The sequence below is a fragment of the Lactuca serriola genome, chromosome 3, assembly GCF_051521515.1.
Source record: "Lactuca serriola cultivar US96UC23 chromosome 3, Lser_US96UC23_V15, whole genome shotgun sequence".
In the NCBI taxonomy this organism is placed as follows: domain Eukaryota; kingdom Viridiplantae; phylum Streptophyta; class Magnoliopsida; order Asterales; family Asteraceae; genus Lactuca; species Lactuca serriola.
Window position 1 is genome coordinate 118,823,542 of NC_136410.1, and position 20,467 is coordinate 118,844,008.

The 20,467-nt window shown below is 33.6% G+C and overlaps 2 protein-coding genes across 2 annotated transcripts; one reads left to right on the forward strand and one right to left on the reverse strand.

Moving 5' to 3' along the window:
* Positions 1 to 2,350: 2,350 nt before the first annotated feature.
* On the forward strand, positions 2,351 to 4,436 carry LOC145093101 (elongator complex protein). Its single transcript, XM_079031148.1, has 9 exons — positions 2,351 to 2,607; positions 2,711 to 2,803; positions 2,906 to 3,072; positions 3,167 to 3,213; positions 3,304 to 3,373; positions 3,463 to 3,656; positions 3,779 to 3,868; positions 3,936 to 4,011; positions 4,081 to 4,436. The coding sequence occupies exons 1-9, from the start codon at positions 2,441 to 2,443 to the stop codon at positions 4,263 to 4,265; spliced, it is 1,089 nt and encodes a 362-aa protein (XP_078887274.1). The 5' UTR covers positions 2,351 to 2,440; the 3' UTR covers positions 4,266 to 4,436.
* Positions 4,437 to 6,606: 2,170 nt separating this feature from the next.
* Positions 6,607 to 9,086, reverse strand: LOC145093102 (peptidase M50B-like protein). Its single transcript, XM_079031149.1, has 10 exons — positions 8,774 to 9,086; positions 8,111 to 8,206; positions 7,930 to 8,014; positions 7,708 to 7,829; positions 7,580 to 7,604; positions 7,406 to 7,489; positions 7,291 to 7,320; positions 7,058 to 7,163; positions 6,902 to 6,969; positions 6,607 to 6,809 (listed from the first exon to the last, which is right to left on the reverse strand). The coding sequence occupies exons 1-9, from the start codon at positions 8,864 to 8,866 to the stop codon at positions 6,903 to 6,905; spliced, it is 708 nt and encodes a 235-aa protein (XP_078887275.1). The 5' UTR covers positions 8,867 to 9,086; the 3' UTR covers positions 6,607 to 6,809; position 6,902.
* Positions 9,087 to 20,467: the final 11,381 nt, after the last annotated feature.

Sequence of the window (20,467 nt, forward strand, 5' to 3'; positions counted from 1 at the left end):
TTAATAGGATTGTACATAGTGCTGTAATAGGTATACCTCTTAATTTTCAATAAATATTAAATATGCTTTATATATATATATATATATATATATATATATATATATATATATATATATATATATATATATATATAGGGAAAACTACAATAAAGTCCCTATATATTGACCTCATAATTGATTTAGCCCTTATATATTTTTTTTATTCAATTAAGTCCCAAATACCGGTAATCGTATATATATATATATATATATATATATATATATATATATATATATATATATGTATATATATATATATATATATATATATATATATATATATATATATATATAGGGAAAACTACAATAAAGTCCCTATATATTGGCCTCATAATCAATTTAACCCTTATATATATATTTTTTATTCAATTAAGTCTCAAATACCGGTAATCGTATTCAATTTAACCCTTTGACCCGGTCAACAGGTCATCCAACTTTCAAAAATTACATTTTCGGCCCAGATTTCAAAATTTATTACAAATTTGGTCCAAAATTTACATTTTTGGGCCAGATTTTAAATTTTTTTACAAATTTGGTCCAAAATTTACCCTTTTTGTCCAAATTTTAGAATTTTATTATGAATTCATCCTAACTTTAGTTTTTTTTTACAACTTTTATTCTCAAAAGTTTGTTTCTAATATGTTTTTTCTTTAAAACTCATATTTATACAAAAAAATAATATATTTTCACATAAAAATCTTATTTTTTCTATATAAAAACTTTTTAATTTTTTTTTTTGTATATGAAATATCTAATTATGAAAATAGGTTTGAATTATTTGTATGATTTCTCTTAAAAAATCAATTAAGTAATTAAAAGTAACCCTAAATTATACTATTAAATTATAATTTGTCAAAAACTAGTTACACTAGTTACCCTAAATTAAAAGTAACCCTAAATTATACTATTAATATAGAGATTTTAATATATGTTCTATTTAGTGTGTATTCGTTTTTCTATGAGATTTTAATATAGTTGTTTATATGTATTTTTCAGTCTGTTGTATCTTTGTAAATTAAATCATACCTTCGATTACATATATATGACAAAAGGTATGTAAAGTTGTTCTAATCTCATATACGACAATCCATATTGATTTCAGTAGGAGTTGTAATTATTAACGTTTGTAATACATTTTTACATTTGTTAAATGCCTTTTTCTGCCAAAAACCTCCTTATCGACAAATGACAATTGCTCCATTCTAGATAGTTATTTTTTGTTATTACAACAAACAAAATTGACACATGAATCTGATTTTACAAAGAAGTTTAAATAAAGAAATCCAAAGTGATGATGAACTATATGTATGAACATGTATTCAGCGAGAAACAAAAAATATGAAGTTTTCAATATGTAGCATCTTCTATTATTTAAACTTTTCCTATAAATGTGATTAAAGAACAAATAAATAATATTAAAATGAGTGTAACTAGTTTTTGACAAACTGTAATTTAATAGTATAATTTAGGGTTACTTTTAATTTCTTAAGTGATATTTTAAGAGAAATTACACAAATAATCCAAACCTATTTTTATAATTAGATATTTCATATACAAAAAAGTTTTTAAAAAAAGTTTTTATATAGAAACAATAAGATTTTTATGTGAAAATATGTTTTTTTTTGTATAAATATGAGTTTTAAAGAAAAAACATATTAGAAACAAACTTTTGAGAAAAAAAGTTGTAAATAAAACTAAAGTTAGGATGAATTCATAATAAAATTCTAAAATTTGGGCAAAAAGGGTAAATTTTGGACCAAATTTGTAAAAAAAAATTTAAAATCTGGGCCAAAAGTGTAAATTTTAGACCAAATTTGTAATAAATTTTGAAATTTGGGCCGAAAATGTAATTTTTGAAAGTTGGATGACCTATTGACCGGGTCAAAGGGTTAAATTGAACACGATTACCGGTCTTTGAGACTTAATTGAATAAAAAATATATATAAGGGCTAAATCGATTATGAGGCCAATATGTAGGGACTTTATTGCAGTTTTCCATATATATATATATAATAATAATAATAATAATAATAATAATAATAATAATAATAATAATAATAATAATTCAACAAAATTAAAAAGAAGATATGCAGAAATGGTCCCTATGGTTTGGTAAAAAGACTCAATTGCAGAAAAGATCTTGAGGGTAAAGTAGTCATTATAATTTTCACAACTGTTAAAGTTAACGAATAGGGACCAAATCTGCATAAGATATTCAAAATTGGATCACTAGTGCACCACCAAACCTTTTTGGACCAAAACCGTATAATTTTCACAACCAGGACTATTTTTGCAATTTTGTCAACTCTAATTCGTAACCTTCTTCCAAATCGAGTTAGGGTTTTGTAAACAACCGTAAACCCTCCTTCAATCACGACTGTAAATCCTCTACCGGCGGACAATGGCGGACGCCATTTGTAGAGTCCTCCGCGACGGAGCATTAGAAGGCGAACACGCAACGTCTCTCACCATAAACGATTCTGTTGATTCACCGTTCGGTCCCATCGTCTTCGATTACATTTTCACTCAGCTATCATCATTCATATCGTCGGAGAAGTCTCAATCTCGGTAAAAACATATCCTAATCATTATGAATTTAGCTTTTCAATCATTGATTGAATTGAAGAGAGTTATATACATTCTTTCTAAATTGCACGGTTTCGAATTTCAGAGGCATCGTGCTCGTCTCTTTCGCTAGAAGTCCTTCGTCCACAGCTGAATTGCTTAACACCAGAGGAACTGATATCGCCACATCGCATCAATGGTAACAATATTATCCCGTTACGAATTACGATCTGCTAAATCGATTATCATTTCATGTCGATTGTTCATTTGTTCTTCTTCCTAATTGGAAATTTTGGGACAGGTTGAGTGTTTTGGATTGTTATACCGATCCACTGGGTTGGAAAGAACAGCTCAAACAGCGTGGAGCCATTAAAACTCCATCAACGGAAGCTTCACTTAATCTTAACTTATGCAAAGATGTGAGAAACTTGGATGATCTGTTCTCTCAAATTCTTGTGTTGGGGAAAGGTAGATACTAAATCATGATCTGTATTTCTTGAAATCCGAACTTCATTTCCAAATTCTATATTCAATCATTCATATGATTTGTATGTGTTTGCAGGACTTGTTGGAGAAGGGAAAACTCGATTCTCAGTTGCCATAGACTCTGTAATCCTTCTTTTTCCCTATTCACAAACTCAAACCTTCTTGATTTGCTTCCATGAATCTGTATAATTGAGTTTTTCATATTGTGTTCAGGTAAGTGAGATGTTAAGACACACATCCTTATCTTCAGTTTCTAGCCTTATAAACAATCTTCGAAGCCATGGTATGCATATATCATGATCATATTTTGCATAAAAATCATCTTTTTCTATAAAAAGAAAAAGAAAATCTCATCATTTACATTATTTTCAGCCCAAGTATCAAGTATCTTCTGGCTACTACATTCTGATCTCCATGATATCAAAACCACTTCTGCATTTGAATACATGTCTTCAATGGTGGCCAATGTAAAACCACTTTCTACAACAACAAATGCAGAGCAAAATTACAAAAAAGGACAATTTCATGCATCTTTAAAACGCAGAAATGGACGCGTTAGGGTTATGGTATTCCCCCCGCTCTCTCTCTCTCTCTCTCTCTCTCTCTCTCTCTCACCATTTACACACACACATAAGCATATTGAAGATTTGAAACAATCCTTTTGATTGATAAAAAGTTATATTTTTAGGTTGAAGAGTTTTCCAATGAGCAATCACAAATCAAATTCACATCAATGTCTGCTGTAGAGAATGCAATCACTCAAAGCCTTGTTCCTAAGGTTAAATTCTGTCTCATTTTATCATTTTTTTTATAAAATATATAATTAAAATTATATGTTTTGGTAGGTGCAATTTAATATGCAGTTATCAGATAAAGAAAGAAGTGATAGAGCAAAAGTTGTACTCCCATTTGAGCATCAAGGTTTGTAATTTGTATGCTTTTGTAGGTTGTAATTTTGTTGATTAATTAATTTATTTGTTGTTTTTACAGAAATGGATAAATCAGTTCAAATATATGATGGGAGGAAATCTTTGACTGAGGTCAAACATGAGTCAAATGGTGAAAATTTGAAAAAACAAGAGGAAATTGAAAGGGGGGAGATTATTTATTTTCGTGATTCTGATGATGAGATGCCTGATTCTGATGAGGACCCAGATGATGATTTGGATATATGATTCACCCGTAGACAATTTATGAATTTAGATGATTGTGCTTTTATTTTTCATAGTGTTGTAAAGATCAAATACCACATCCGCACCTTGTTAATTGTAGCATTTAGCATAATTTTTCATTCACATTTAATTATTCCCTTTTATTTTAATAATACAATTAGTTAATTACCTTTATCTATTATATAAATAAATATATTATGTATTAAGGTAATTAATTTGGTAGGAATCTGCCCCATGTTTTGAAAAATGGACCGGACCGGCCCGTTTAACCGGGATCCGGTCCCGAATCTGGCTCTTAAAGGCCAAAAAACCAGTTTTCATGTGAACAGGTAAAAACCAGTCGGGTTGAACCAGTTCAAACCAGGAATTTTAAAAAATATTGTTTTTTTTTTCATTTTTTGTATTTTTTGTATAATTAAAATTAATAATAATGTAATTATGATATCATCCGGTTTTTGGATTTTTGAGACCGATCTAACTGATCGAACCAGTAAGACACGACCGGTTTGGTCTTCGGTCAAGGTTTCAGGTTTCATCTGCTCAACAAATCAAAATATTAATATTTTATTTTGACACAAGAACATGTTATTACCAGATTCCAGTTTGACCGGTGGAACCATGAAAATTACAAAAATATAAAGAATCTTATTATTCAGCAGAACGAAATCGCTAAGGATATGCGGAAAGAACAAAATCACTAAGGCGGCTCGCTATTGGTCCTCCACGCAGTGGAGGATCCTACATGGAAGGCCTATAACGTCGTTAAGGCCGGGACAATGTTGCCCCCAGGTTATGTTATGTTAAACCTCTTTGCCATCATAACGTGTCTTGATGCTTAAATTAAAAAGGTAGGTGTGAGTTTTACCGTTTGAAACTCTTATATAAGGATTTTTTTTCCCTATTAATATAACTCAACCCCATTCATTTTTTTACACACAACTCTCGTCTTTCTTATCTTTTTATACAAATTTCCAACAAAAAGTTTTATGGATCCGTTTGACCTGTCCTCCGATGATGATGATATGTTCATCACCATGATGCACGAGTATTACCCTAACGAGCTAGAAGAAGATGTAGCTCTTCTACTAACAAGAAGCGTGAGGTTAAATAGAATCGCAAGGAAGGACACAGATGTCTATATCACAATTACTTTGCGGATAATTGTGCATACAAGTCAAAGATTTCAAACGAAGGTTTCGCTTGAATAAGAATGTTTTTACACGGATAACCAACGCATTAGAAAGCAGACATCATTTCTTTTATTTTTGTACATTTTAAATATATCCTTATACAAAAAATTACATAATTTTACCTATTAAATATATGTTTAGGTGTAATTATTTCAATTGAGATATGATGCTAGAATTAGGCGAGATTCCCAGGGTTGCAAAATAAATACATATCTTTTTTCAATTTAAATGCTATGTTTTTAATATTATATAATTTATTTTTATAACTATTGAAAAAATAAAAATAAATAAATAAAACATTCGAAAAAAAAGGGAAAAAAATTATGAGATGGAAATTAAAGTGGTGTGGAGGTGTGGTGATAATTTCCTACCTAAAATGGTGTGGTGTAGAGGATGATGTTAAGACATAGACCCATACCTACCGGCCTAATACTATGTCGTGCTAATGAACCACATGTTATGCTAACATGACACCCTCTTAACATGTTATAACATGGTGAACAACCCCCCCCCCCCCCCCCCCCCCCCCCCTATCCCTATCCCTTCTCGTGTTTTGCTTATGTGGAGTGGAAGTGTGTTAACCTCTCTCTCTCTCTCTCTCTCTCTCTCTCTTTCTCTCTCTCTCTCTCTCGTGTCAAGGACATCATCTCCTCAAAATCAAATTCCTCGACAACATCTCCGGCAAAGCATTTTTTTGAAAACATTATTTGTCCTACTTTTTAAAATACACATAACTCACTCATATAAAATTATAATTACTTGGTTTTTTTTCCAGCATGTAATTTGATGATTGTACTTCATTTTATACCGTAAAAAGACATATTTGGTTAAATATTTAATCAAATACAACCCTGGAAGACAACATATCAATGTTGCATTGTTTCTGTATCAACAGTTTAAAAAAAAAACTATTCCACTTTAAATCGTTTTTTACATATAAAAGTGTCCTTTTTTTTAATACTTAGTTTTTCAATTTGTAGTTGTTGAAAGTGCATTGTTATTCTTGGTTCCATTTTGAAAGTGCATCGTTATTCATGATGCATTGTTGTTATTGGTGCAAATCACAAAAACCAATTTTGTTCTAAATGCTAATATAAAATGATTTAAATGTATTAAAGACACAAAAGTTGACAATTTGGTAAAATAGTAGAAACTAGAAAGAATAACTTGAAACTTATAATTAAATTTGCATATCCACAAAAAAAAACAAAATACATAATACACAAAATATTTAACTATAATGGTTACAAAGCAATCATATGCATAAAACCCTCAATAATCACAAGGGTTCAAAGAATGAGATCAAAAGTTAGTGAATCAAACACCACATGAATAAAATCCAACTCCATGAATCAATCTGCATATATAAAAACAATTATTTAATTTAATTTAATTTAACAGAATTCAATAATCTTTTATTTAATATTTTCTCCTATAACAAAAGAATACCTCATGTTGATAAGATAACAAGCCCAATATACACAGAAGCACTTAGAAAAATGAAAGAAATCATTCCCCTGAAAAAAAAATCAAAATTAAAAATAAAATATGAAAGTATGTTGCCTAAATTGGAAAGGGCAAAATTGTCATTTACTAAAAACTGACCATATGACTCCCCATGCAACACCATTACATGGACATGGGCAAATTTCTGCAAACTTCTCAGCATCACTAGAATTAACTCTCCTTGAAATTAAATCATCATAAATATCTGCAAATAAAAAAATTATTTTATTCAATATATATAATAATAATACCAAACTTACATAATTACATATAATGATAATGATATAATTTGTTAAATTGTCAGTTTTGAAGAGTAAAGAATGTTTACTAACCATAAACCGAAAACAAACTGTTCATAACACCTGTGAAGAAAAGGGCAAAATTGTCATTTCATAAAAAAGACAATGGGAAGAGTAATAATATAAGATCATATTCATAATTTCATACCAATGAACAAAATGACATAACGAAGGATGCGAACTGTGGTTTTTTCTTGTAGGATCCAAATGACAGCAAGAAAGATAATAAATCCTGTGGAAAAATGTAAAATTTTAATTATTTAATTTTTTTGGTAAATAAATATAAAAAAGTTATAAAGATTTGAAGTTAAAGAATACAGACCAATGCAAAGTCCTCGAAGTGTCCACTGTTTCAATAAAACAAAGCAAATGGATGATTTCAAATTGGATATATTCAAATTACAAAATTAAAAAAGTTAAATAATTGTTGAAAAATAAAAATATTGTTACATTTTTAGCAACAAAGAGGACAATAAGAAGAGCAACTCCTAAACATCCAGCTGCAATTCTTGAAGTAAGAAGGCCAGTTGATGCCAAGATTAGAAGCATACCCCAGAAAGATGAACCAAGATCTATAAAAAAAAAAGATTTATTTGCTAAAGATTAACAAATAAATGGAATTTAATAAAGAAATTGAAGAGGAATTTATAATTTATAATGTTGTAATAATACATCCAGCAGGTAGGATCAACCAATATACACCACCACGTGTCTGTGTTACTCCTCCTTCATTGGCATGAACCTCCATTCCCATTACCTGATAAAAATGGAGAAGATAAAGGATAAAGATGTGTGCTTGAAACTAGAAAGATGATGTAAATGGAAAGAAGATGAAGGTTTTGTTGTTTTTTACCTCTCCACATGTGAGTTTACAGGCGATTGCATGACTTGCTTCATGAAGAAAGACAGTGATGAGCTTGAAAGGGGTAAGTAGAAATGTTCTCCATAACTGTACAATTCATTCAGATTGAGATAACATGGAGTGAATAAACATGGAAAAGTTATGTCAAATGATTTCAGAAAATTGGGGAGAATTGCAATTGGTAAATCAAACATATTCATGTTGAATATATGCACCAATGAGAAGTAATGTTTCTCTCTATAGAGTTAAATGCTTCAAAGTTCAAACCTTAGTTTGTTGACCTAGAAACCTGCTGAGAAGATGATACAAGTTTCTCCCACCAACTACTAGTGTAATCAATTAAATTTAAGAGCATCACGCGTATCACATTGAACTTGTTAACAATCAGATTTATCTTGCGATAGATTTTAGGTTAACACAGAAATTTTCTCAATACTTTCAACAGCAGATTCCGATAACTATCCGTAAGATATGATGTTAAATTTTAAAAACAACGTAACTACTAAGAAACACTAGAAAAATCCAGAGAAGCAGTGTATGCATAGGAACACACCACATTTAGGGTTAACTACAAACGGAAGAAGAAGAAGAAGAATCAGATGAACAAGAGACCAAAAGAATAACTAAATTACAAGAAAATTTTGAGTAGCTAACCGCGAGAATGACGAGAGTGAAGACGCCTACGGTGGCGAGAAATAGTTTCTGGTCTTTATCGCAACAATTCTGCAGCTCCCAATCCGGCTTCATCTCCGATTCTCTCTCTAATTCTCTCTTTCAACTCGAAGATCAGTCGGATTTGTAGAGAAGGAAGAGGGGATTTTGGAAGACTAGTGTGTGTTTGTGTGTGATCGGAGAAATTGGGAATTTGAAAAAATATGAATCGCCGGAGACGTTGAGGAGTTTTGTTTGGTGGCCAACTGGCGGATGACGGAAGTTTCCGAAGACTCCGTCTGGACCATCAAATTAACATCGTAAACGGTCACCCAATTAGCGCGTGACGACTCAGCGCCAATTTTAGCTTTTTAATTATTTTTATTTTTTTTTATTTTCAAAATCTCGATGACTTTTATCACACTCGCTATCAAAGTGGTTAAAATATGTCTTTGAACGTTTCATAAAATAATTTTACATTTAATTTGATAAAATAATACCGGTTCTTTATGTAAAATTTTCTTCCTTTTAGAAAAAAAAAACAAAAATGTGAATTCAGTTGAATCTGTTTTTACAATTTTGCTTTTAAAAATCTAGATATTTTTAAGAATATATAACTTACATGTCAATCAAACATTAGAAATATAAATAAATTTGTTTAGTTGGGAGTTACAATTTTTTAAATAACTTCTAAGAAAAGTAAAGAATAAAGTTTTACATAGACGTAACGAGTAAACGAGTAAACGAACAAATAATTTAATTTAATTTAAAGAAGAAAAGTATAATTTAATTTAATATAACACATATAATTTCTTTAAGAAGTACATATTAATGGTTTTTGTTAGATAAAAATTTTAATTTATATATACTAAAAGTAGTAAAATATAAATACATATGTTAAAAGGTATTATTGATAGCAAACTTATCATTTGAAGATGTTTAGTTATTTGGGCGTCTTGTGACATTTGTTATTTGTAGAAGGGTGTTTTCTGTTATGTTCTAAAATGCAGGTAAATGAGCGCGGGTTGTTTAACCCGTATCCGTCGGGTTCGGTTGATACGAGTTGCCACGAAGTATTTAATGTTGGAGTTCAGTTCATTTGTGTCATATAGATATTTTGTTGTTCTTTCCACTCGCAGTGCTTTTCTCTCCGTTTAGGGTTTTCTATTAGGGTTTCTATATTTTTCACTTGTTCTTGAGTCGATCTGTTCATAAATGGTTATTAGAGTGTTGAGTGTGATTGTAGTGAGATTTTTCTCCTGTAATTGTTGATGTAAACCAACTGTTTCATGTTTAAATGAAATGTTGATGTTGGGAGGTTGTTGATGTACGCCCGTAGATCCGGGCTAATCAATTTAGAGACGATAAACATCAAAAATGACTTTTTGATGGAAGAATATTTAGAAGGATTAATCTTAACCAAGTTGTAGTATATGTCACAAGGTTTCCGTGCATATAAAGAACGCCAAAATCCGAGTTATAACGAATAAGTTATGACCTGTCGAAGTTTCGCGACAGAACCGGCATGACCCAGCGCGACGTAAATAGTGAATTTAAGGTAGATAGATATATATCCTTAGTGATCTAAATGAGAATTGAAGATCTCATCGATAGTAGTGCAACAACGGAAAGACGGACGAAAACGGAGTTCAGATGAAGGAGTTATGAATTTCGAACAGAGTTTTCTTGTCCCGGCCTACTAAAGATAATATATAGGTAATATATTTATAATATATTAAAAATAAAGTCAAAATTAGCCAATTGAGTCTAAACGAGAGTTGTAGAGCATAATCTCACCTTCGCGTCGATATAAAGAACGTCGAAAACGGAGTTCGTATGCGAAAGTTATGAATTTCTGAAGTTCGGGGCGCGAAACCCCAAAACTGTCAGAGACCACGACGTGGCAAGCAGTGCAATGACGTGGCAAGTCCTCTGACACCTCCGGGAATCCCCCAGATGCAACTTGCGATGACGCATGTAGTGACGACCAAGCCCACGACGTGGAAAAAGGTTGCCACGACGTGGCAAGGGCCAATTTTGCCCTATAAATAGATTTGAAGGGCCAACCGTTTAGGGTTGCTATTTTCTCTTCTCTCTCTCCCGTTTTACCTCGATTTGCGTGCAATAAATATCCCGAAGCCCCGGTATCAACCCCGAAACCCGAAGCAAGTCCTGAAGCACCGAAGATCCCAAGAAGAAAAGAGTTTCCGAGCCGAAGCTCTACCCGCGAGAAGTCCGGTGTGTGAAAAGATCACAGTTTCACCGAAGGATACTACTTCTACAAGTCGTAGTGCTGTCCGATCATCTTCTGATCAAGTGAGTGTGTGGTCACTTTCTTCTAACACATAAATATTAAGTATTTGCTATGAAATACGTGTTATGTGTATAATATTTGTTGTTTATTTGAGATGATTGTGGAATGGATGAATTATATAAGTTTTAATGAGTTAAACTATATATGTATTTTGTATCTAAAAATATGTTGGGTAGAACATGAGTAGATGAGGTTGTTGGTAGGTGATAAAAGGTGGATTGGACCATGAGATAAAATGATAAAGAGATAAACTAGTTTTAGATCCGAGAGTATGGATCATAGCAGGAGGTTAGTTTTAGATCCAAGGGTATGGATCAGATCAAGAGGTTAGTTTTAGGTCCAGGAATATGGATTAGGTAATGAGGAAAATTTAAGATCCGAGAATATGGATTATGTATTTTAGAACTACGTATTCATTCGATAAGGTATCATGTGTATAGTCCCTTTTAGGAATCGTGATTTTAAATACGAGTATTGATTATAATATGAAATATACATATGTATGTGAAGTATTTGTCATTGTCCGAAATACGTGTTAGATATATTTGATAATATACAACGTGCGAATCAGATATGGTTCAATATGTGTTAAGATGTGTATATATGATACTATTACTTAAAAACCTTGTGTTAAGTATACACTAGTTAGCGTTTCCTAAACGGAGATAGTATCAAAAATTGATTATAAACATTGTAGGTTTGCCTAGTGATGGGTTAAGACTTAAATGGGATGTTTAGTTCAATTAGGATTGGGATTTGGGTAGTCTTTTATTAAGAGTACGTGTGGGGTGAGATTGATGATCGGTGGAGTACGTCCTACGTACAGAAGTACATTTTATGTACGAAGTATTTTTCAAAGCTCTGTGTCTTGGGTGCTGCTTGTGCCAGGGTACTATTATGTTCTCAGGTACGATTCTTTTGCATACCAGAGTACTATAATGTGCAAGAAGTACTATCTTGTACAAAGTCTTTCGACAATTTTGTGTGTCGGTTACGGGAGCGTACGGGAATACTCTATTAGTATTTCCCCATACTTTTATTTTGAGAGAGCTTTGGAGTCAGCGTTTCTTTTATGAAGTGATCGACCGAGCTTCATATGTCAGCGTTTTCTTTCACGAAGTAATTAAGGGAACTTCGTAGACTACCTAATAAAGTGCGTTGGTAATAGACCACTGCTAGGTATGTCTGGTGTTATATTGCTAGGATAGGTAGAGTCTGGGGGTATAATACCTCATGATAGTCAGACCACGCCTAGGCATTGTTATCTAGATAACTACCCCTGACTTAAAATGTCTTGTGGTTCTTTCTTTTACGAACGAAGGTTCGTGGTGAAACTTGTTCCATTCGGTCACACCCCAAAACCGGAACGACGGAAACGTTCTGGGGTGGATGACGTCATGTCAAGTATCACAACACATGCATTATAGTAATCAAAGTACAACAAAACATTGCATTAATAGTAATAGTTTTACATGGTTACATTAATACATCAAAGTAATACAAGTAATAGAATAAATACAGCGCGGTACTAAGTTATCTTCATCAACAGCTCCGGGGATGTACCTGTCTAATGCTAACCTGAGAATACAAGTTATTTGAAAAGCGAGTATCAGCATTTTTACAAATGCTGGTGAGCTCATAAGTATTTAGTGACATTTCATTCAAATAACTTTATAAAGTAATAGTTTAAGTGTTTACAGTGTATTAGAGTTCTTTCCAGAAAATCCTATATTTTCTTTAATCAAAGCAGCCTTCTACCAAGACTGGTCAGTGTTATGTGGTAAAAAGTGGTTTTCCCTTAATTGCTATCATTATCAAAATACTGAATTTGATTATTAAAGAAAGTAAGAGACAACAGGGAAATAACCTATGCCTCAGCAGTGAGGACTGCTGGCTAAGGCAAAGGAGTCATAGACTCCAGGAGAGTATCGAATGAACGACACGCCTGGTTCAGTCTAACGAATAGAGACACAGACCCCAAAAGGTACCAAATGAAAGGTACAGCTGGTAAGGTCCAACACAGTGAGTACAGACCGCAAACAATATCAAATGAAAGATATGTCTAGCAAGGTCTAAAACAGTGAATACAGTGGATACTGTGAATACAGTGGATACAGACCCCAGACAACATCAAATGAGAGATACGTCTTGTAAGGTCAAAACAGAGGAGACAGACCCCAGACAGTATCAAATGAAAGATACGTCTTGTAAGGTCAAAACAGTGTGACTCTGAAATTGAATTACCAGCATACAGTGTAAAATTGCTGGCGAAATGCCGTTACCTTAAGGACATGAATTATAAGGTAACCCGGGATACTCGTAACCATACTAACCGACACTAGAGTACCAGACGCCCTACAAGCGTCTATATAATGTGACATTTGTCACCCCTTGGCTTGGTGAGCCGTGGACTGTAGCTAGCAGTCAGGGTGTGGAGGTGTGAATCCCGTATAGATCTATACACACAATGTCCGCTCTCCCTACAGGAGACTCTGGTTACCAACTAGACGACGGAGAAGGCCGTGTCCTGAAGATGCATCCCAAATAGTGGGTAGAGACTTCCAACTAGTGGGTTTCTAATGCAAGTGCTGAACTAGAGGTAGAGACTCATAACTGAACTGACTGAAGCAACCCATATGTCTATGCTTGTGTACATAATATATAACTAATGAATCAACGACCTTCGGATGGACATCCAATCCCACCAGACCACATCTCAACGAAGAAAAGGAAATAGGGCGGACAAGCCTTCCTAAGTCCTTCAATCATTATTTATATGCATCTATACAAGCACAGACATACATCTAACTACGCTTGAGTGTGTATCAAGTGGAATCATATCGTGAAGTATAAGTGTACAGAGGAACATCCGAGTCGTGAAGTATAAGCGTACAGTGGAACATCCGAGTCGTGAAGTATAAGCGTATAGTGGAACATCCGAGTCGTGAAGTATAAGCGTACAGTGGGACATCCGATTCGTGAAGTATAAGCGTACAGAGTGGGATAATCGAATCGTGAAGTATAAGTGTACCAAGTGTAAGTGTATCACGAAGTGGAAACGACGATAAGTGAAGTAAGAGCGTCTATCAAGTATAAGCGAACTAGAGACAATACCAAGTATAAACGCATCACAAAGTGAAAGCGTTATTGAGTAGGAGTTTAAAAATAAGTATAAGTGAAGCAGCAGTAACTAACAAGTAAAAGTATACATGAAAACCTTGGAAAAACCTTTATACTTAGGAAAATCGCATTTGTATTCTTTGGTAAAATAAGTGTGAAAACCTTTAGAAATCTTTGGGAATCTTTCATAAATCAGTTTGAAAATGGAACTTTGATAAAGCAATGAAAGTAAGAACTTGAACAAGTGAAAACCCTTTTTGAAAGCCATTTATAGTGTCCTACTCGGTAAAACAGTGTACAGTGGTAAAATCTTGTGCATGCGGGTTATAAATCACATGTGATTGATATGATAACTGGCATGTTTAACTTGTATTCCCCCCTATAAAACATGTTAAAACATTTAAAAGGTTCATTCAGGGGTATGAACTCACCTGGTGTAAGTAGGTTCGACGAAGGTGCCGTTTGGGCATTCGGTGTCTCGCAAGGATTCGAACACACACAATGACCTATTTAACATATGATAACATATGTTCACATACAATTAGTATATTTAATACTAATTAAACAAATATACGCGCTCACAGGAGCGGAAAACACTTTAGATAAGTGTTTGGGTGTCCCGGGTAGCGTCTAAAGGTGTGTATGGCTTAGGAATGGAGTTTATTATCCGAGAGTAAACTCCCAAAGTTGTGTTTACGGCCTAGGGACATCTCACCATGAGTTTACGGCCGTAAACTCATGGTGAGGGTATCTAGTGTGTTTTAAGGCTTCTACTTGCTCATGGAATTATTCTAAGTACTTTTCCAAAAAGGCATGAGTGGGTTTGAGGCTTCTAAGGGCATGATCTTGGAGTTTACGGCCTAGAGACAACTCCTAAGGGAGTTTACGGCTATAAACTCTCATCCTTAGAGTTTTGTGAAGGTTAAATCCCCTAATACCTTGCTAGTAATTTATAATGAAGTGTTATGCCAATTTGGGGGATTAAAACTATCATTTTGGCACATTTAGGGATGTTTACGGCCTTGGTACATACCTGGGCCGTAAACTCCATTTTCCCCTTCATTTTGATGTGCTTAATTGATCCAAACCCAAAGGACAAGCCCCTATTTTATGTCTTAAGCCTTGGTATGAATTTAGGGCACCCTTTAACATGTTTTTATGAGTTTACGGCCCTGGAACTATTTCTTGGGAAGCTTTGGCCGTAAACTCCTAAATGGAGGGTGTTTGACATGTTTAAGGTCCCCAAACTATTTTTAGATGATTTAAGGATTTATTCCAAGGCTATTGGTGGAGTTCTAGGGCTTTTAAGCATGTAAAAATGAGTTTACACCCCATGTTTGAGGGGTTTACGTCCCAAGCACATTCCTTGGCCGTAAACTCCTATTTGCTCCTCAAAATTCATGACTAGGGTGTTCTAAGTCCGGATTTGCAAGCCATAAGGTCGTATCTAAGTCCCAATGTTGGTTTGGAGGGGTTAAATTGCTTAAAAACCCACTTATTAAGTGTTTACGGCCCAAGCATGATCCTTGGCCATAAACACATGTTCCAAGTCCAATTCTATGTTATAAACACGAATCATAATGTTTAGAATAGTCTAGGGTAAGCGGACTTACAATTTGGAGGCGTTTGGTTTCGGATTCGGGGCGAAAATGAGTCTAGAGAGAGAGTATAGAGAGAGAGGGTGGAAAAGCTCCAAATGGAGTTTACTCCCCTTTATATATGGGTGGGAGTTGGAGCTCAGTGGAATTCTACCCAATACTGCCGTTAAACGGGGCTTTTGGTCGCACCCGATTTAGTGGTCGTAACAATAAAACTTAACATTTTCCAAATAAATGGAATTGGGTGTTATGTGTTTTTATTTCTTTTTATCACGACTTAACGACATATTAAATGTAAACAAATGGAATGTTTATTAAATTTGACGACCTCTAATTAACGGAACTTTATAAACTGGAATCTTCCGTTAACGGTAACGGGGAAATTTAACGGAACAACTTGGGTTGTCACACATTCCCCTCATTTGATGTCTTTATTGATCCTCGTTTGCTGCCAGGGAATTTCCGAAGCAGCTTCGTCAATTGTTATTCGTATCGAATCCTTAGGCTAGATCTCGTAAGATCATTGTATAGGGTCAGTATGTGGGGATCGACGGGATGGGATATGTTGTTTTAGAAATATAATATGTGTTCATAATATCAGTGATTTTGCAGGATCGAGATATACTTTATTGTCACGTTGTTTGAATTAAGAGCTTTCATACTCTATGTTCTTTAGATAATTAGGTTCATTGGGTAATATTGGAACTAAATGTTCTTTAGGTGTTCTTAAACTAGGTGTCCATTAATTATTGTGAATTGTGTGTTCACCTGAGGTGATCTAAGAACCATGTCAACACTAGACTTTGTGCCAATTCCTTAGGGCAATCCTTAGGAATGAATGGGAGAAGGGTAATCGGTTCTTAGGATAAATATTTAAGAAATAAATAGAGATAAAGGGGGTGGGTAATTGGATTGATTATTTTATAATTAAATATAATAATTATATTATTGTGGGTTGAAAACCCTATATGCTCACCAGGCTCCCAAGCCTGACCCACTCAGTTTAATTGTATCACAGGTATCGATACGAAGCTGCTTTGCACTGAGAGATTAAAGGAGATGTAAATCACTAGAGTAAATGAATGTATGTTCTGTTTATGCTTCTGTGTCTGTATCGGAACATGACATCCCAAAGTTTTATTATTTAATGAAAATACATTCTCTTTGAGACATTTTTTTATAAGTTTTTATCATATCTTGTTTTGGGAACAAATTCCGCAACCGTTTTCTTTAAACGATTACTTTGATTTTAAAATAAAGCATAAACAAACCGGTGTTTTCTGGCCGTGAAATTTGGGGATGTCACAGTTGAGTTTATACTTTCGTACATGGTATCAGAGCTTGAGGCTTCGTCATTTTCTTCGTCGGTGTACATTGGAGGTCCTCTTCTTCGTTGGTAGTCATCGGAGGTTTTTTCATCTTCAGAAGACATCAGAAAAGGTTGTTTCTAACCTTGTTTATTTCTGTTCTCTTTTTATCTGTCGACGGAGATCTATAAGGTTTTATAACCTTTAGATTTCTCACTAAGATCGATTTGTTTTAGTGTTCTTCGACTTAGGGTTTTTATCGGATCTTATTTTTTGTTTTTTTTATGATCCTGGTACTGTGAGTGTTCTTTGTGATTTCTTGCAGGGTCACGACATCTGATCGGTGTATTGATACCTTGCTTCTTGAACAACTGTTGAGCTGAAATCATCCAAACTTTGGTCGATTAATTTGTCTGTCTAAAATAACTCTCAAGGGGCCAGAGTTCATCACCGATAAACCCTTAGTAGAGAACGGACATATAGAGTCGATCCTTCGACTGCTTCATCCTAATAGCACTGTGAGGGGTTTCTTGTTCCCTTTTATCTCTTTTTCATATCTTGTGATTGGGTGGTCCTGGTTGTCTTGAGTACACCAGTTATTCTTGTTTGTTTCTTGTCTATTTTTTGGCTTCGTATTGATTGTCTTGGGCCCCAACAAACGTGGTGACCATCTGGACTTTAAGTTAATAAATGAGTCTGTTTTTTTGTTTTCTTTTTTGATTAGCTGTTATTCTGTGGTTTGCTTGTTCTTATTTGGTTATTTGTTATCTCTTTAGCTTTATTTGTGAATTGTTGTTCTTTCCTGTTATATGGCTGGTTCTTATGATCCTCCAGGAGGAAGTGGAAAGGATGATTCGATCAATCTTGATGATCCTCTCTATGTCTATCCTTCTGATAATGCTACTACAACTATTGTTACTGTGAAATTAACTGGAAATGAAAATTTTAGTATTTGGAGAAGTTCTATGTGTAGAGCCCTTAAGGCTAGAAACAAACTAGGTTTTGTTGATGGTACTTTTCAAAAAGATAAAGTTGAAACAAATAAAGAGTCAAAATGGGAAAGGGCAAATGTTGTTGTGTGTTCTTGGCTGTTATCATCTATTAGTGATTCAATATATGCAAGTCATGCTTATTCAGATAATGCTCAAGAAATTTGGGAAAATTTATTTGAAACCTATAATAAAGCTGATGGGTCTGTTGTTTTCAATGTTCATAAAAGAATTAATTCTTTAAAACAAAATGGTTTGTCTATTTCTGATTACTTCAATAAACTAGCTGCTTTGTGGAAGGAGTTTGATGGTCTAACCAGTCTTACTCAATGTACATGTGAGGCTGTTGTTAAACTAAATGATCACTCTAAACTAATGAAACTCATGCAATTTCTCAATGGTTTGGATGAATCTTATAACCAAGTTAAGAGTCACATATTGCTTATGGATCCACTTCCTAATGTTAAAATTGCTTTTTCAATTATATCTCGTGAAGAGTCTCTTCAAAGGAATAGATCCCTTTCTAATGACTCTCAATCTGGTCTCAAAAATCAACCTAGTGCTTTTAATAGCAAGTTCAATAATAAATTTTCTGGTAATTCTAATAATAGAAACAAAGGTTCAGTTGTTCAGTGTAAGAATTATGGATTAAAAGGACATACAATTGAAAAATGCTATAAACTAATTGGGTACCCAAAGGACTATAAACCTAGGAGTGATGTTAGTCGAAATAGTAGTCAAATTAAAAATTTCAATACAAATTCATCTGTTGTTACTCCTGGATCATCTGATCCTAGAGAGCCTGAATTTCATCAACTTACTAAGGATCAATATGCCAAGTTTCTTAGCCTAATAGGTGAAAGAAATTCTAATGAGGAAGCATCTGTCAGTTCAAATATGGCAGGTACTTCTTTGTTTAATGCTTGTAATTCTTCTTATAATGGTAATAAATGGATTGTTGATTCTGGTGCTAGTCAACATATGATAGCATCAGAATCTCTTTTGCATGATACAGTAGATGTATCTAAGCTTAATCTTCTAGTCAGTCATCCTAATGGAACTTGTGCTAAAATAGAAAAAATTGGAAACTTAAATATTTCAAATACCTTAACACTTTTTGATGTATTTGCTGTTCCTGAGTTTAATGTAAATTTAATGTCAGTACACAAGGTGTGTAAAGATAATAAGTGTGAGGTTGTTTTTAATGAACATAGTTGTAAAATTCAGGATTTACACTCAAATGAGATGGTGGGGAACGGTAGTGAATCTGGAGGTCTCTATTATGTTGATAGTGTACCTTCTGGTAATTCCTTTAGCTCTAATTCTGTTGTGTGTTATGTTTCAAAATTAACATGGCATAATAGACTTGGTCATCCTTTTGATCAAGCTCTGAACTCTTTAAAAACTCATCTTAAATTTAGGAATGATTCCTTACCTCCATGTGATGTTTTCCATAAAGCTAAACAAACTAAGAGTTCTTTTCCAACTAGTCAGCATGTAACTTCTTGTTTAGGTGAACTTATTCATCTAGATGTATGGGGTCCCTATAGAGTGGTCACTTTAGAAGGTTTTAAGTTCTTTCTTACTATAGTGGATGGTTTCACTAGGGCAACTTGGATTTATCTGCTTAAGTCTAAAAGTGAAGTGTTTTCTTGTGTTGTTGCATTTTTTAATATTTTACTAAATCAGTTTGAAGTTAAAATTAAAAGGGTTAGGTCAGATAACGGAACAGAGTTTTTAAATCATAACATGAAAAGTTTTTTTGAAAGTAAAGGTGTAATTCATATTTCCAATATTGCTATAAACATACAAACATCAAGTTTTCATGAATGCCATTGTAAGGAGATAAAAATAAAGTAAAACAAACTTTTATTTATTTTAAAATGCGGAAAAAACTTTTTCCTTACAATGTAACTTGAAATGAAAACTATGCTATTAATTGTTTCCTAGCAATCTATCATAACTCCTAAGAGTAGCTCAAGAATCCAATCTTCAATCAAGCGATAGAAATCCATCTTCGCGATCAGATTCAACATACTCTTTCTTTAAGTTTCCTTCACTTTTCCTTTGATTCTTAAACATCAACATGTGACCCAGTCACATCTTGTAATAAGAATCTCAGAATAGAAACTTAACCGAGTTAGATAGTGGACCTTACCTGAAATAGAGTAAAACTTATTGACTTTACTAGCCTTATGATCTTTCAGGTAAAATTGGCAGTTTCGCAACCAATGTCCTTTCCTTTTGGCAATAGGACCATATGGACCCTTAGGTAATAATACAAGGGACTATCTAAGACTTAGCCTTTCTCTTTACCATTTGGTCAACCGAGTTGACTATGGCCGATCCCTTTCCATTGGGAAGAGAAT

Excerpts from the sequence above, each read along its gene's own strand:
- LOC145093101 (XM_079031148.1), top strand. The coding sequence starts at position 2,441 with ATGGCGGACGCCATTTGTAGAGTCCTCCGCGACGGAGCATTAGAAGGC. Across the intron at positions 2,804-2,905 it reads ATCGCCACATCGCATCAATG|GTTGAGTGTTTTGGATTGTT; the intron begins GTAACAATATTA and ends ATTTTGGGACAG. Across the intron at positions 3,374-3,462 it reads AAACAATCTTCGAAGCCATG|CCCAAGTATCAAGTATCTTC; the intron begins GTATGCATATAT and ends CATTATTTTCAG.
- LOC145093102 (XM_079031149.1), bottom strand. The coding sequence starts at position 8,866 with ATGAAGCCGGATTGGGAGCTGCAGAATTGTTGCGATAAAGACCAGAAA. Across the intron at positions 8,207-8,773 it reads TCACTCTCGTCATTCTCGCG|TTATGGAGAACATTTCTACT; the intron begins GTTAGCTACTCA and ends TGAATTGTACAG. Across the intron at positions 7,164-7,290 it reads CAGTTTGTTTTCGGTTTATG|ATATTTATGATGATTTAATT; the intron begins GTTAGTAAACAT and ends TTTTATTTGCAG.